This window comes from Gigantopelta aegis, chromosome 10 (genome assembly GCF_016097555.1).
Source record: "Gigantopelta aegis isolate Gae_Host chromosome 10, Gae_host_genome, whole genome shotgun sequence".
Lineage (NCBI taxonomy): Eukaryota > Metazoa > Mollusca > Gastropoda > Neomphalida > Peltospiridae > Gigantopelta > Gigantopelta aegis.
The window spans coordinates 15,148,469-15,166,385 of record NC_054708.1 but is presented as its reverse complement, the minus strand read 5'-3'; the positions used below and the strand labels follow the sequence as shown (position 1 = coordinate 15,166,385).

The 17,917-nt window shown below is 39.7% G+C and overlaps 1 protein-coding gene across 1 annotated transcript in view; it reads right to left on the bottom strand.

Annotated features, from left to right (window-relative positions):
* Positions 1–16,321, bottom strand: part of LOC121383390 (uncharacterized protein C05D11.1-like) — a 42,862-nt gene extending 26,541 nt beyond the window's left edge. Inside the window, exons 1-9 of the mRNA XM_041513392.1 lie at positions 16,159–16,321; positions 13,112–13,194; positions 12,258–12,416; positions 6,362–6,571; positions 5,232–5,354; positions 4,561–4,701; positions 3,394–3,504; positions 1,801–1,892; positions 754–856 (exon numbers count right to left, since the gene is read on the bottom strand). Coding sequence (XP_041369326.1) covers positions 754–856; positions 1,801–1,892; positions 3,394–3,504; positions 4,561–4,701; positions 5,232–5,354; positions 6,362–6,571; positions 12,258–12,416; positions 13,112–13,194; positions 16,159–16,306 — 1,170 coding nt within the window. The 5' untranslated portion in view covers positions 16,307–16,321. The remainder of the gene's footprint in view (positions 1–753; positions 857–1,800; positions 1,893–3,393; positions 3,505–4,560; positions 4,702–5,231; positions 5,355–6,361; positions 6,572–12,257; positions 12,417–13,111; positions 13,195–16,158) is intronic.
* Between the last annotated feature and the right edge of the window lie 1,596 nt (positions 16,322–17,917).

Sequence of the window (17,917 nt, the reverse complement as noted above, 5' to 3'; positions counted from 1 at the left end):
TCCGTCAAGCCTATGTAAAATAGAACTTAAGAAATTGTCTTTACAGAAAGGTGGCTGTCTAATATAAGTCAATTTGTACTTAGATGATTAGATAATTTGAGAGAATAAAAGGCTGGCCTCTTAAGACAGGACGTTGTTTTATAGAGGTGCCTAGTTAAATATGTTTGACTGATCATGACGATTAAGCAACTGGAAAATTTTAAATAGCAATGAAACTATTGCTTCATCAGCAGTTATCAGACACAGTCTATGGACTGGTGATTACATTTGATTTAGACAATGAGAGAATAAATGTGTTGCCTTACAAAGGCTGCTCTTATCACAGAGCAGAAAGAGATCTTATATATGTACCTATCAAGAGACAGGATAGTACACACCACAGCCTCTGATATACCTGTCATGGGGACGGTTTGTTCTAGGAAACAAGCCACTGGGTCCAGAGATGGGAGGCGGGATGCAGCCCAGTGGTCTAGGCTAGATCCTTATCGGTGGGCCCATTCGGCTATTTCTCAATTTGGTATAACAAAGGCAGTGGTATGTACTATCCCGTCTGTGGGATGTTGCAAATAAAATACCCCTTGCTCGGAAAGAGTAGTTCATTGTGTGGTGGCAGTGGGTTTCATTTCTCATTATCTCTGTGGTCCTTAACCATATGTCCAACAATATATAACCATAATTAAAATGTGCTGAGTGCATCATTAAATAAAACATTCCCGAGATGGACCCTCTGCCGTATTTAAGAAAGGACATTACGCTGTTGAGAGTCTCCAGCATGCTACGATGAATCAGGTTGCTCATTCTCTTCATGTCAAATGGTTCGTTTCCTGTTGCAAGGTTACGGAGGATATCCACTAGTCTGAAACAACATCAGGTTAACACATAACATATAAAACGTAGACTAAAATCAACAGTATAATCATTTAACACCGATACACTATCAAATGAGGGGTGGGGAAGATGTATTTAATAGCTGGTGAAGGAAGTGAAACAGAGAGTAGAGAGAAGACAAGAGGGGAGGGGAGGGGAGGGGAGGTGAGGAGAGGGGAAGGGAGAGAGAGGGGAGGAGAGGAGAGGGGAGGAGAGGGGAGAGAGGAGAGAAGAGGAGAGGAGAGGTGAAGGGAGTGGAGAGGAATGGAACAGGATGTGGTGGGCCAAGTTGAGTTGAAGCAAAGGTAAGGAACACCGGCATTGCCAGGATTTTATATTGTATGGAGCCATTCACATGGGGGGGGGGGGGGGGGGGGGGGGAACCATACTGTCTATGTTATGGGGTGACAGGAAAATATATAACATGGTGTGAATAGGGGAGGGGAAAGGAGGTGAGGGGATGATTAACAAACCTACTGCTACCACTTGGGTTACTAACTTCATTACAAGCATGACAGGACAACACATACCAGAACATTTGATATACCATTCATATGGTGCTGCTCAGTGATTGGTATCTAAAATAATACAGGCAGATTGATTCTACAACCAAAACCATTTTAGGCAAGATCTCTATCACTAAGCTATGATAGCTATGGTATGTTCTCATCTACAGTGCTCATGGATTGAATTAGTATACTGGTAAGTATCTACAGTGCTCATGGCTTGAAACTTGAGGGTGAGTAATAAACAGGAACCAATTGCACAAAACGTTGTAAACCTGATTTTACATGTAAACGTAAATCTACGACTAGTTTGCAAATGTAAACTTACAATGTTTTGTGAAATAGGCTCCAGCTCTCCTGAAATTAGGCCCTACACTCTTACTGGAATTAGTAACAAACTAATCCATTACCAGTAAAGAAATCTTACTTTGGATGAATCAGTTTGAGTTTATCTAGTGGCACGTTTTGAAACTGGAAATACACACAACTTTCTGAGTTTTCAATCATTGCGTCACGGATCTGTAATAAAAAATAGCATTGTATAACCTGCGTGTGTGTGTAACATGCTGCCTTAAAAAACAAAAACACACACACAAAAATGTGCTGAATAACAACAATCATTCAAAGACGAAAAACAATGCAAAAAAAAAAAAAAAAAAAAAGTCCTTTAAACAACATATATTAAATCATTATGTGGTTTAAACAATATTTATTCCCAATTATAATGGTGGTTGGGGATTGGCCAACAGGCAAAATGCCTTTATCAAGGCCTCTCCCTATCATTATGTGAGGCCTTGCAGTCACATGTTACAAGATTAACATCGAAAAAAAAGAAGACAGAAGGTTAATTGCCCGCTAATTACTAGCCTTAAGATTGATGACTTAACCATTTCATTTCAACTCTTTTTTGTGCTTATGTCCAATTAAGGTTCAAACACGCTGTCCTGGGCACACACCTCAGCTATCTGGACTGTCTGTCCAAAGAAAGAAATGTTTTATTTAATGACGCACTCAACACATTTTATTTACGGTTATATGGCGTCAGACATATGGTTAAGGACCACACAGATTTTGAGAGGAAACCTGCTATCACCACTACATGGGCTACTCTTTCCGATTAGCAGCAAGGGATCTTTTATTTGCGCTTCCCACAGGCAGGATAGCACAAACCATGGCCTTTGTTGAACCAGTTATGGATCACTGGTTGGTGCAAGTGGTTTACACCTACCCATTGAGCCTTGCGGAGCACTCACTCAGGGTTTGGAGTCGGTATCTGAATGAAAAATCCCATGCCTCGACTGGGATCCGAACCCAGTACCTACCAGCCTGTAGACCGATGGCCTAACCACGGGACTGTCTGTCCAGGACAGTGGGTTAGTTGTCAGTTGGTTAGTGGTTAGTGAGAGAGAAGAGGGTGTAGTGGCCTTACACCTACCCATTGAGCCCTTAAGAACTCGCTCTGGGTTGGAGCCAGTACCGGGCTGCAAACACTGTACCTACCAGCCTGTAGTCCGATGGCTTAACCACGACGCCACTGAGGCCAGTGATGACTTAACTAGTGAACCACTGAAGTGAAAGTTTGTTTTGTTTAAAGACACTTCTAGAGCTTACTAATTAATTAATCATCGGGTATGGGATGTCAAACATTATGGTAACTGACTTGTAGTTTTCAGAAGTAAAATGCTACATTTTTCCCATTAGTAGCATGGGATCTTTTATATGTACTTTCCCACCAACAGGACAACACATACCACAACCTTTGATCTACCTGTTATGGGGCACTGGATGTGATAGAAGGAAATGTTTTATTTAACAACACACTCAACACATTTTATTTACGGCTATATGGCATCAGTGGATGGGACAGGGTAAAAAAAAAAAGAACAGGTCCACAAAGGGGATTAGATCCTTTGATCCAGTCATCTCAGGTGAGTGCTCTACTGACTGAGATAGATCCCGCTCCATTTCACCACAAATGCAAGTCATACAAAGTTATACTGAACAGCTTGAACTGTGTTACCTTGCTGCAGTATGGGTCAGCTATTTCGACTAACTCCCTCTGTAATGGGGCGATGGCAGAATCCGACAGGTACTGCATAAGCACCCCCAAACTCAGCATTCGGTACTGCTCCTAAAATAAAAATACATATTACATAAATAAACAATGCAAATAAGAGATAAGCAAAATTTAAACAAAGTCAATTATCAGAGTGCTTTCTTCTAAAGGGTTACTGGCAGACATGACTGGTTCAGTCAAACATTTGACATGTAGAGAATAATACATGAGTGGCCGTTAGATACCATTTATCTTACGAGTTGTTTTAAAATGTATCTAACAAGCGAAAGCAAGTCTGATACATTTTTAAACGAGTTGTGAGATAAATGGTATCTATTGGACACGAATGTATTATTCTATTTCTTACACATCCTCAAAAAACAGGTTTTAAGTAAATTTCAACTAAACGTTATTTACAGTTTGTTGCACTTGTAGCTAACTTACACGTCACAGACACATGATTGTCAGGTTAACTATACGTCACATTGTAATTGATTTCCATCGTGTAGTTTTTCATTGGATGTATGGCACCGGTGACCTGGTTATCACCTTGGAGCAGCCAGTCGTATGTCTTGAAATTGTTAACACATGTACGTGTGTAAACAACATATGTGTGTAAACAACCCATGTGTTACCAAAAATAATGCATGATATTCTCACCAACAGGTGTGTAAGAAAAATTATTTCTGTGACAAACAGCTAAATTTTCCACAATCTAACAAGTAATTCACCTGCTGTATGTACCTTCATGATCTCTGGCTTGTAATGTTATGTAGTGTTAAAGCTGCTGAATTTCATTTTAGAGGTACATACCCGATACGTTTCATATACAATTTATTTCAAATTACTAAAACAGCTGGAAACATGATGGTTTTGCCAAACATGATAATGTAAGCAAAAGGCTGTACAAGTAATGTGTAGGTAGAGTTGAAAATAAACAGTCACTCAGTCGCATTAGGTGACTATGAATGTTTTAACTGGCCCTTCTGGACACTGTCAAATTTAGGTTAAGTTTCAAAATTGCTAGCTGTTAATGGTTGAAATCTATAATACTAATAGCTAAAATTAATTTTATACCACCTAAAAACTAAATGTCTCTAAGTAATATAAACACTGTATGAGGCATGATACCTTCGCTTTTGGTCCCCTCCAGCCAATATAAACCATTCCATATTTCTCGTCATCTGAGGGGTATGCGATCACCTGTTCCACATTGCTTTCTAGTGGAGGCACTTCTGACTGCCATGGACGGGTAAATGGAGGTAGGTCACCCTGGAAACATGACAGTGGAAATTTTAGCTTCAAATTCAATATGAACAGTAACTCACATGAAACCAGAGGCAGTAAGATATAATGGAAAATCAGGTGGAAAAAAACAACAATATATAGTTTCACATGTAGAGTACTGCATCCTTTTGCTCTCATTATTGTGAAATATTTGTTTAATTACATCCTAACACATTATTAAAGATTTGGAATGTACTCTAAGGCAAAAATGATTGATCTTATTGCCTATCATCTCAACTCATGCAAAAACCTCCACCAATGAAATACATACCACTCAACTCCTTTAATGCGTCGTAATGCATGGAAAGTAGGCCTCAGTGACCTGATTATGGAACACAAAACACCACCATTCCAAGCTGTACTTGGTTATAAGGCTTGATAATCCTATATGAATTAATTAAATATGCCCGGAAATGTTTAAGGATGGACAACACCATAATACTTTTTTACCACAAAAACTAAACTAGAAAATTACTTTGTCTTACTTTTGTGTATTTTAATACAGACAGACGTACCTTGGACTTGATCATGTCTTCCACTGGTTTCAGAGCTTCAAACACTTGTTCTGGTGTCACCTGACCCGTTATCACCAGGCACAGATTATCAGGCCGGTAGAAGTCACGGTGGTAGTTACAGACCTACAAACATCCATTATAAGTTATTTTCTGTTACGAACACTAGAAATACACTGAATACTTTTTTTAAAAAGTTTGTCTTCTTTGGTTAGTAAACTTTTCATGATCTTTACTAATCAAAAGGAGCAAATGTTTAATGATTTATAATACCATACAGTCCATAAACTAAAACAGGGATAAAAGGAAAATAAAATATGGGATATGCAAACACATATTTCAAACTTATGAAAGTAAACCAATCAAATTATGAACCGCATTGGTTGAAGCAATATATATTTTTGCAAATCAAAAAGAGTGATTTAGGATTGGCCAACAGACTAATGCCTATATTAAGGTTTCTCCCTACATTTAACACATACACATATTTCGTAAATGAAGATGATGGAAATAATAATTTTAAAAATATTTCCATTATTACATGGTTATCAAGATAGATAGACAAAAAGATAGAGAAGTAAAGATGGAGATCAGGAAGTAGAAAGGAAAGGAAAGAGGAGCAAACAGTTTAGATGATGAATGATGATGTAGTGGTTAAGCCATCGGAGATAAGGCTGGTAGGTATCGGGTTCGCAGCCCAGTACAGGCTCCCACCCAGAGCAAGTTTTAACAACTCAATGGGCAGGTGTAAGACCACTACACCCTCTTCTTTCTCACAAACCACTAACAACTAACCCACTGTCCTGGACAGACAGCCCAGATAGCTGAGATGTGTGTCCAGGACAGCATGCTTGAACCTTAATTGGATATAAGCATAAAAATAAGTTGAAATGAAATGAAATTCTTGAAATGCTTGCTGTCTAATCAAAATTATTCAAATAAAAAAATTTCAGTCATAATTTCATCTTAAGCTTTTTGTGTTTCCTTTTCAACAACGATTGCTATTGAAACAACACTAATATAGTTTGGATTAATACAGAAAACTAAATTTTCAAAATAAACAGTTAAACAGTACATTACTGGAAAAAACTCAACAACAATGGAACCATGATAGATAATAACAACATTTTTACCTTCACATGCGATGTGCTATCACGGAGGTTGGCCATAATGCCACCCGTCTCGGACTTGTACCCACAATTCCCTGGGTACATGGCACGCAGCATGTTGAGGTGACACAAACTCTCTCCGGTGTTTTCACGAGCCTGCATCTCGCAGTAAACCACCCCAGCGTCTTCCCCCTCACTGTTTACATGGTGAACCTCAGTGATGTACCCACTCTCCTACAACACCAATGTTATATACATTTATACATAGTACACTACTTAGTTATCACCCCAGCATCCTCCCCCTCACTGTTTACATGGTGAGCCTTGGTGATGTACCCACTCTCCTACAACACCAATATCATATACATTTATACATAGTACACTACTTAGTTATCACCCCAGCATCCTTCCCCTCACTGTTTACATGGTGAGCCTTGGTGATGTACCCACTCTCCTACAACACCAATATCATATACATTTATACATAGTACACTACTTAGTTATCACCCCAGCATCCTCCCCCTCACTGTTTACATGGTGAACCTTGGTGATGTACCCACTCTCCTACAACACCAATATCATATACATTTATACATAGTACACTACTTAGTTATCACGAGCCTGCATCTCACAGTAGACCACCCCAGCATCCACCCCCTCACTGTTTACATGGTGAACCTTGGTGATGTACCCACTCTCCTACAACACCAATATCATATACATTTATACATAGTACACTACTTAGTTATCACCCCAGCATCCTCCCCCTCACTGTTTACATGGTGAACCTTGGTGATGTACCCACTCTCCTACAACACCAATATCATATACATTTATACATAGTACACTACTTAGTTATCACGAGCCTGCATCTCACAGTAGACCACCCCAGCATCCTCCCCCTCACTGTTTACATGGTGAGCCTTGGTGATGTACCCACTCTCCTACAACACCAATATCATATACATTTATACATAGTACACTACTTAGTTATCATGAGCCTGCATCTCACAGTAGACCACCCCAGCATCCTCCCCCTCACTGTTTACATGGTGAGCCTTGGTGATGTACCCACTCTCCTACAACACCAATATCATATACATTTATACATAGTACACTACTTAGTTATCACCCCAGCATCCTCCCCCTCACTGTTTACATGGTGAGCCTTGGTGATGTACCCACTCTCCTACAACACCAATATCATATACATTTATACATAGTACACTACTTAGTTATCACCCCAGCATCCTCCCCCTCACTGTTTACATGGTGAGCCTTGGTGATGTACCCACTCTCCTACAACACCAATATCATATACATTTATACATAGTACACTACTTAGTTATCACCCCAGCATCCTCTCCCTCACTGTTTACATGGTGAACCTTGGTGATGTACCCACTCTCCTACAACACCAATATCATATACATTTATACATAGTACACTACTTAGTTATCACCCCAGCATCCTCCCCCTCACTGTTTACATGGTGAACCTCGGTGATGTACCCACTCTCCTACAACACCAATATCATATACATTTATACATAGTACACTACTTAGTTATCACCCCAGCATCCTCCCCCTCACTGTTTACATGGTGAACCTTGGTGATGTACCCACTCTCCTACAACACCAATATCATATACATTTATACATAGTACACTACTTAGTTATCACGAGCCTGCATCTCACAGTAGACCACCCCAGCATCCACCCCCTCACTGTTTACATGGTGAACCTTGGTGATGTACCCACTCTCCTACAACACCAATATCATATACATTTATACATAGTACACTACTTAGTTATCACCCCAGCATCCTCCCCCTCACTGTTTACATGGTGAACCTTGGTGATGTACCCACTCTCCTACAACACCAATATCATATACATTTATACATAGTACACTTGGTGATGTACCCACTCTCCTACAACACCAATATATATATACATTTATACATGTACACTACTTAGTTATCACGAGCCTGCATCTCACAGTAGACCACCCCAGCATCCTCCCCCTCACTGTTTACATGGTGAGCCTTGGTGATGTACCCACTCTCCTACAACACCAATATCATATACATTTATACATAGTACACTACTTAGTTATCATGAGCCTGCATCTCACAGTAGACCACCCCAGCATCCTCCCCCTCACTGTTTACATGGTGAGCCTTGGTGATGTACCCACTCTCCTACAACACCAATATCATATACATTTATACATAGTACACTACTTAGTTATCACCCCAGCATCCTCCCCTCACTGTTTACATGGTGAGCCTTGGTGATGTACCCACTCTCCTACAACACCAATATCATATACATTTATACATAGTACACTACTTAGTTATCACCCCAGCATCCTCCCCCTCACTGTTTACATGGTGAACCTTGGTGATGTACCCACTCTCCTACAACACCAATATCATATACATTTATACATAGTACACTACTTAGTTATCACGAGCCTGCATCTCACAGTAGACCACCCCAGCATCCACCCCCTCACTGTTTACATGGTGAACCTTGGTGATGTACCCACTCTCCTACAACACCAATATCATATACATTTATACATAGTACACTACTTAGTTATCACCCCAGCATCCTCCCCCTCACTGTTTACATGGTGAACCTTGGTGATGTACCCACTCTCCTACAACACCAATATCATATACATTTATACATAGTACACTACTTAGTTATCACGAGCCTGCATCTCACAGTAGACCACCCCAGCATCCTCCCCCTCACTGTTTACATGGTGAGCCTTGGTGATGTACCCACTCTCCTACAACACCAATATCATATACATTTATACATAGTACACTACTTAGTTATCATGAGCCTGCATCTCACAGTAGACCACCCCAGCATCCTCCCCCTCACTGTTTACATGGTGAGCCTTGGTGATGTACCCACTCTCCTACAACACCAATATCATATACATTTATACATAGTACACTACTTAGTTATCACCCCAGCATCCTCCCCCTCACTGTTTACATGGTGAGCCTTGGTGATGTACCCACTCTCCTACAACACCAATATCATATACATTTATACATAGTACACTACTTAGTTATCACCCCAGCATCCTCCCCCTCACTGTTTACATGGTGAGCCTTGGTGATGTACCCACTCTCCTACAACACCAATATCATATACATTTATACATAGTACACTACTTAGTTATCACCCCAGCATCCTCTCCCTCACTGTTTACATGGTGAACCTTGGTGATGTACCCACTCTCCTACAACACCAATATCATATACATTTATACATAGTACACTACTTAGTTATCACCCCAGCATCCTCCCCCTCACTGTTTACATGGTGAACCTCGGTGATGTACCCACTCTCCTACAACACCAATATCATATACATTTATACATAGTACACTACTTAGTTATCACCCCAGCATCCTCCCCCTCACTGTTTACATGGTGAGCCTTGGTGATGTACCCACTCTCCTACAACACCAATGTTATATACATTTATACATAGTACACTACTTAGTTATCACGAGCCTGCATCTCACAGTAGACCACCCCAGCATCCTCCCCCTCACTGTTTACATGGTGAGCCTTGGTGATGTACCCACTCTCCTACAACACCAATATCATATACATTTATACATAGTACACTACTTAGTTATCACCCCAGCATCCTCCCCCTCACTGTTTACATGGTGAGCCTTGGTGATGTACCCACTCTCCTACAACACCAATATCATATACATTTATACATAGTACACTACTTAGTTATCACCCCAGCATCCTCCCCCTCACTGTTTACATGGTGAGCCTTGGTGATGTACCCACTCTCCTACAACACCAATATCATATACATTTATACATAGTACACTACTTAGTTATCACCCCAGCATCCTCTCCCTCACTGTTTACATGGTGAACCTTGGTGATGTACCCACTCTCCTACAACACCAATATCATATACATTTATACATAGTACACTACTTAGTTATCAGCATCCTCCCCCTCACTGTTTACATGGTGAACCTCGGTGATGTACCCACTCTCCTACAACATCAATATCATATACATTTATACATAGTACACTACTTAGTTATCACCCCAGCATCCTCCCCCTCACTGTTTACATGGTGAGCCTTGGTGATGTACCCACTCTCCTACAACACCAATATCATATACATTTATACATAGTACACTACTTAGTTATCACCCCAGCATCCTCCCCCTCACTGTTTACATGGTGAACCTCGGTGATGTACCCACTCTCCTACAACACCAATATCATATACATTTATACATAGTACACTACTTAGTTATCACGAGCCTGCATCTCACAGTAGACCACCCCAGCATCCTCCCCCTCACTGTTTACACGGTGAACCTTGGTGATGTACCCACTCTCCTACAACACCAATATCATATACATTTATACATAGTACACTACTTAGTTATCACCCCAGCATCCTCCCCCCCTCACTGTTTACATGGTGAACCTTGGTGATGTACCCACTCTCCTACAACACCAATATCATATACATTTATACATAGTACACTACTTAGTTATCACGAGCCTGCATCTCACAGTAGACCACCCCAGCATCCTCCCCCTCACTGTTTACATGGTGAACCTTGGTGATGTACCCACTCTCCTACAACACCAATATCATATACATTTATACATAGTACACTACTTAGTTATCACCCCAGCATCCTCCCCCTCACTGTTTACATGGTGAACCTTGGTGATGTACCCACTCTCCTACAATACCAATATCATATACATTTATACATAGTACACTACTTAGTTATCACCCCAGCATCCTCCCCCTCACTGTTTACATGGTGAGCCTTGGTGATGTACCCACTCTCCTACAACACCAATATCATATACATTTATACATAGTACACTACTTAGTTATCACGAGCCTGCATCTCACAGCAGACCACCCCAGCATCCTCCCCCTCACTGTTTACATGGTGAGCCTTGGTGATGTACCCACTCTCCTACAACACCAATATCATATACATTTATACATAGTACACTACTTAGTTATCACCCCAGCATCCTCCCCCTCACTGTTTACATAGTTATCACCCCAGCATCCTCCCCCTCACTGTTTACATGGTGAGCCTCGGTGATGTACCCACTCTCCTACAACACCAATATCATATACATTTATACATAGTACACTACTTAGTTATCACCCCAGCATCCTCCCCCTCACTGTTTACATAACTATATGAATTATGTCTTAACTTTATTATGCAAATGAAAACTGCATTACACCAAAACTAGACTTAAGCTAGCGATGTAAAAACAAAATGATCATTCTCGTAATTTTCAGAGCCTTGAAAATTACTAAATGCATAAAATTTTACATTTGTGACAGATCATATTGTGATTTTGACCAGGATAGTTTTTATTTAGTAAAAATCGAAATCTCCATAATATTATGGACCTAGTAGATGTAGATCCTATTTTAGTGAGCCAACTCACCTTAAGTGTGGGGTATAGGATATGTTCAATGTAGATCCTATGTTAGTGGACCAACTCACCTTAAGTGTGGGTTACAGGATATGTTCAATGTAGATCCTATATTAGTAGACCAACTCACCTTAAGTGTGGGGTATAGGATATGTTCAATGTAGATCCTATGTTAGTGGACCAACTCACCTTAAGTGTGGGTTACAGGATATGTTCAATATAGATCCTATATTAGTGGACCCACTCACCTTAAGTGTGGGGTACAGGATATGTTCAATGTAGATCCTATATTAGTGGACCCACTCACCTTAAGTGTGGGGTACAGGATATGTTCAATGTAGATCCTATATTAGTGGACCCACTCACCTTAAGTGTGGGGTACAGGATATGTTCAATGTAGATCCTATATTAGTGGACCCACTCACCTTAAGTGTGGGGTACAGGATATGTTCAATATAGATAGGCAGCAGTTTGAGAAAGCCCTCGGATCCTGCGTTAGTCATGGTGTAACAGGTGTGGTCCGTGTCCGTCCACGCATTTGTTCCAGATGCCAAGCATCGGTTTGCCAGTAAGTCGAGCACTCCCTATAAGAGATAAAAGCACGGAAACTCAATAACACTTTACTTACAAAATATGATATCGATATTCATGGAAAGCTCAGGCACTTGCCAAATGTGTAAAAAAAAAAAAATCGGCAAATTTTATTTTAATTTGGGAAAAACTTTCATTGTATTGATTGTTATTTTGTTGGAAAATAACTGAGTTTTTCACAATTTGTAAAATTTAAATATCTTGGTGAACCTTTCTGCACACCCAGTGCTAGCCCTGATATATGATCAATGAATATGTTTCAAAAGACAAACATACATTAAAATGGAAAATCAGACATTAAAAAAGAATGGAAAAGAAAGGAATATTTGCTTAACGACACCTCAACACGTTTTTAACTATCACTATTAACACACCTGTATGGTTATTTTGACATTTGGTTGACACAGATAAAGCGTGGAAACCTGCTGCATCCACATAAGACTGCTCTTACTAAAAAGCAGCAAGGGACTTTTCCTTTACTTTCTCATATATTATCAAGGATGGTCTTTGGTGTACCATAAAAAAAAACACCTATGAATTTGGCTGAAAAAAAAATTCAGCAACAAGTCACCCTTGACCAAGTCTATATGTCAAAATTACTAAATGTTTGTCATCCAATACCCAATTATTAATAAATCAATATGCTCCAGTGGTGTCATTAACACAAACTTTAACTTTGTTATCCTACCTTGTAAGGATGGTGCTCACTTCCCATGAAAACCAAATGTTCCAGTGTATGGGGCAAACCATCGTCGTCATGAGCTTCAGTTGCTGTAAAGAGAGGTAAATAAATTCATAAGTAGTCCTTGTTTAACTGAACTATTTGAACTATTTATTAGCTCTATGCATTAGCTCTAGAGACATTAAAACCAATTTATATATATATATATATATATATATATATATATATATAAAAACACTGTAAGTATGTTGTGTTCAAAACAGTTACTGCCACCAGTCCATTGCAGTGTTTCTTTGGTTAAAATCACATGTTCACTGGTGATAATTACATTTATCTGTGGTACTACAAGAATATCAGTAGTTGTAACTGGTAAAAAAATACATTAAATACCTGTATACAAAACACAGAACTCATTTTAATTGCTTATTTTTATTTTATTCAGAAATTAGGGAGACCACCATTAGTTATTGAAAAATAGTGGTGTTGTCATCTTGACAAGTGGCTATTTTTGTGATATAACTGTTAATCCATTGCTGATTGACTACAACTCAAAATTTTTATGTTTAGAATTATTGGATACTTTTGATACGACCTCAACCCTGTTGGTGCATTTTCTATGAATCCAAAATGGCAGACATTGTTTATGTTTTAATTAAGTACTTAATTTTAAGTAACTTATCCATCTGATAAGGTTAACCCAGGGTTCGAACTTAACGGTCGCCCCAGGTGACTGAAAACGACGACGGGCGACCGAAAACCCACAGTAAGGTTGCCCGCCTGGTGGCCGATTTTTTTTAATTTTTTTAAATCAATAATTAATAAATAAATAAAAGTACAGCTATGTAGCCTACTTTGCACCATGAAAAAGTGTAGGTCTGCTTTTACATATAAACATATGCCCAATATAAGAATAGGTGTAAGGTAAGTTAAGTGGCATGTAAAATTGGGCACAAATTCATGTCGACAAGATTCAGCCCTGGTTATGTGTACACGTCATAGATCGTATCCACTGAAAATTATATTTTAGGGGTTTTTTTTATTATTATTATTTCATTGAGATGGGGTGGGGGGAGGAAGGGGTTGTGTCGGTTATACCAGTGCTCAACGTTTGGTGAACGCAAGCATCTTTGTTTGTTGGAAATACCACAAATGTATTGACAGTGACAGTGGGGAGTCACAGTGGCATGTCTGTCATTTATTTAAAGAGTGGTGAACGCAAGCATCTTTGTTTGTTGGAAATACCACAAATGTATTGACAGTGACAGTGGGGAGTCACAGTGGCATGTCTGTCATTTATTTAAAGAGTGGGTTGATTGAGTGCAGGAAAATACTCAAAATAAATGTTTTCTCTGATAATCTGTTGCAATATTGTTGTTTTTTCAGAAAATATTATTCGGGCAAGTGAAAATAGATCCAGGCAAGTGAAAGTGCTGTCACCACTTGCCCGGATGGCAACTCAAAAAAAGAGTTAAGCTCAGACACTGTTAACCATCCAAAAATGACCAATTTTAACAAAACCTGTTGGGTAGGCATACATATTATTTCATTATGAGCTATTTTAAATAGACATTTTAATCTTCAATGTTTAAACATCTACAGTTGACTTCAATTGTACAATCCGGCCTCGGTGGCATCGTGGTTAGGCCATCGGTCAACAGGCTGGTAGGTACTGGGTTCGGATCCCAGTCGAGGCATGGGATTTTTAATCCAGATACCGACTCCAAACCCTGAGTGAGTGCTCCGCAAGGCTCAATGGGTAGGTGTAAACCACTTGCACCGACCAGTGATCCATAACTGGTTCAACAAAGGCCATGGTTTGTGCTATCCTGCCTGTGGGAAGCGCAAATAAAAGATCCCTTGCTGCTAATCGGAAAGAGCAGCCCATGAAGTGGCAACAGCGGTTTTCCTCTCAAAATCTGTGTGGTCCTTAACCATATGTCTGACGCCATATAACCGTAAATAAAATGTGTTGAGTGCGTCGTTAAATAAAACATTTCTTTCTTTCAATTGTACAAGTATATTAAATATGAAAATGTTGCTAATATTAGTCATTGTATTTTTGGACTGGATAATATACATAATATAACATATCAGGAGTGGATCAAGGAATTTTTAGGGAAGGGTGCAAGGTTTAAAAAGGGTATCTATAGTACCCATAGTGTAGATGCAATGTAGAACATTTTAAAAAGCACCCAACACAGTCAAAATTACATTAACTTGCATTACATAATAAACTAGAACTGCAAAAACATCCAGCAGACCAAAATATTACATACCTTCACCAATTAAAAAACCAAAATATATATATGTTAAAAACACTAAACTGGATTTGAAATACGGGCATTGTAAAATGGGGGTGGGGGGTGGGGGGGTATACACACTCCTAAAACCCTTTCCCTGGTTCCATGGTTGATTATTATGCATGTATTATGCATATAATTAGAAAACTTATTAAAATTAATATACTGGTACTGAATTCAAGTACCATACACTTGAGTTAAGTGAATGGTCCTTTTTGGGCATTGAAAAAACATTTGGGGTTATTTTAATGATAATTTAGTGGAAATATTTATATGCAAGTTTACTTCATATTTATATCAATAATATCCTATTGCATGTAATGAGTGGGGCGCGGGGGGGGGGGGAGAAGAATTAATCAACATTGCACCATAATAAGTGGGGCGGGGGTGGGGGGGGCAAAAGAAATAATAATCAATATATCATAAGGAAGTAAAATGATGAATCCTGTCTGAGACTGCTTCTTATTTCATTGGATTTGCACAAACCATTGGGGGGGGGGGGGGGGAGGTCTAAGATTAATTTTTAAAATATATAGGACTATATATATCAATATGGTGCTGATTTAACACCCAGAAGGGTATAATACAGCAATGCATTTCCTTTTTTTTTTATGGGGTCTCATTTGTTCATATCCATAATCAAATACTAACGTACATAAAATGAAAAATTGTAGAGCTGTCGTTCTTGTTTAACCGGCGTCGTGGAATGAAAATATTTAATTCTTATTCATTGCCTACGACGTTGTCACTTACCCAAGCAAAAATAACCATTTACTAAAGGCCCTTCAACTTGTCCGATAAAGACAGAAATACCAGTGACCTTTGAACGGTATTTTGATACAGGGATGCTTCCATTTGCCACCGCAGAAAAGAGAAACTCAAAATTGCTGGAAGGGTCCATTGCTTTCTATCTGTGACAAATTCCTTCTTCGCACTATCAATATTAAAACGACCGGGAATTGACAGCGTGCGTGTGCGTTTGTTTGCCTGTCTGTTTCAACTTTGTTTACGTGCTCCCGTCCGGGGACCAGACAACTCGGCCCGGGGGACAACTCGGCCCCGTGGCCGAGTTGTCTCGGACAACTATGGGCCGAGTTATTAGACTGCATTATACTGATAGATACCGCTAACTATATGGTCACCATTAAGAATGACAATTGTGCATGTCGTACGCGCATATCGTAGTGTCGGATGGGTTTCTAGAAGTATTGTACTATAGAAATAACACAAAAGACATCATTTGCCAAATTCCCACATTTATTACATTAAATACATACGCACATATGTACGCAAAAAACCAACAGAACACATATACATAAATAGTTATAATAACGATCATCTCCAATGTTTAGGTCACCGACTGTAGAACAAAAGCAAATTATTCGAACAGCGGAAACTATCTTCAAAGATAAATGGATCAGCAATTTATCAATCCGACATGACACTTCGATTCGGGACGTTAAGGTTAAGGGGGTACTAATTCAAGAATGCCAGACAACTCGGCCCGGAGAACAACTCGGCCCAGACAAATCGGTCCACGTCGAGACAGCTCGGCCCAGAGTTCTGAGACAACTCGGCCCACGTTGAGACAGCTCGGCCCAGAGTTCTGAAACAACCCGGCCCACCGCGAGACAACTCGGCCCGGAGTCCAGAGACAACTCGGCACATGGACAATCTTGTCTATTGTTGAACAATATTGTTGAACAAGTGTTGTTTTTTTAAATTAAAGTATTCTCACAGAAATAAAAGAATGTGTTTTTTGTTTTTTGTTAAATTGATAAATTGTTGACTGGTGACCCTCGTGGACTATGTGGACCGCACCTGAATGAGGAGCAGCGTGTGGTCTGTGAACGCCTGGTCAGTCTTCAACCAGAGTGTGAGGACCAACAACGATGTGGAGGGATGGCATCACCGACTGAACCACCGTGCCCTTGGAACAGCCCCTCCCTTTTACAAGTTGATTCCCATGCTCCACACTGAAGCCAGGCTGGTTCCTCTGACATGCCGGTTCGTCTCAGAGAGGAAGATGCGACGGCGACAGAGGAAGGCTTTCAGGAATCTGCAGGGGAAAAATTTCGAACTGTGGGGACGCTACACAGATGGTGAAGTGTCCACTTCGAGATTCCTGTCTGCCTGTGGAAAGCTGTACGCCCCTGTTGCACACTGACTTTTATCTTTTGTTGGACGTTTTATTTCTATGTTCTTTTGGTGATTGGTGTTTTATTTCTTTATTATAACTATTTATGTATATGTGTTCTGTTGGGTTTTTTGCTTACATATGTGCGTATGTATTTAATGTAATAAATGTGGGAATTTGGCAAATGATGTCTTTTGCGTTATTTCTATAGTACAATACTTCTAGAAACCCATCCGACACTACGATATGCGCCTACGACATACACAATTGTCATTCTTAATGGTGACCATATAGTTAGCGGTATCTATCAGTATAATGCATTATTATTACTATAGTACAATACTTCGACACTACGACATGGCCAACTATCATACT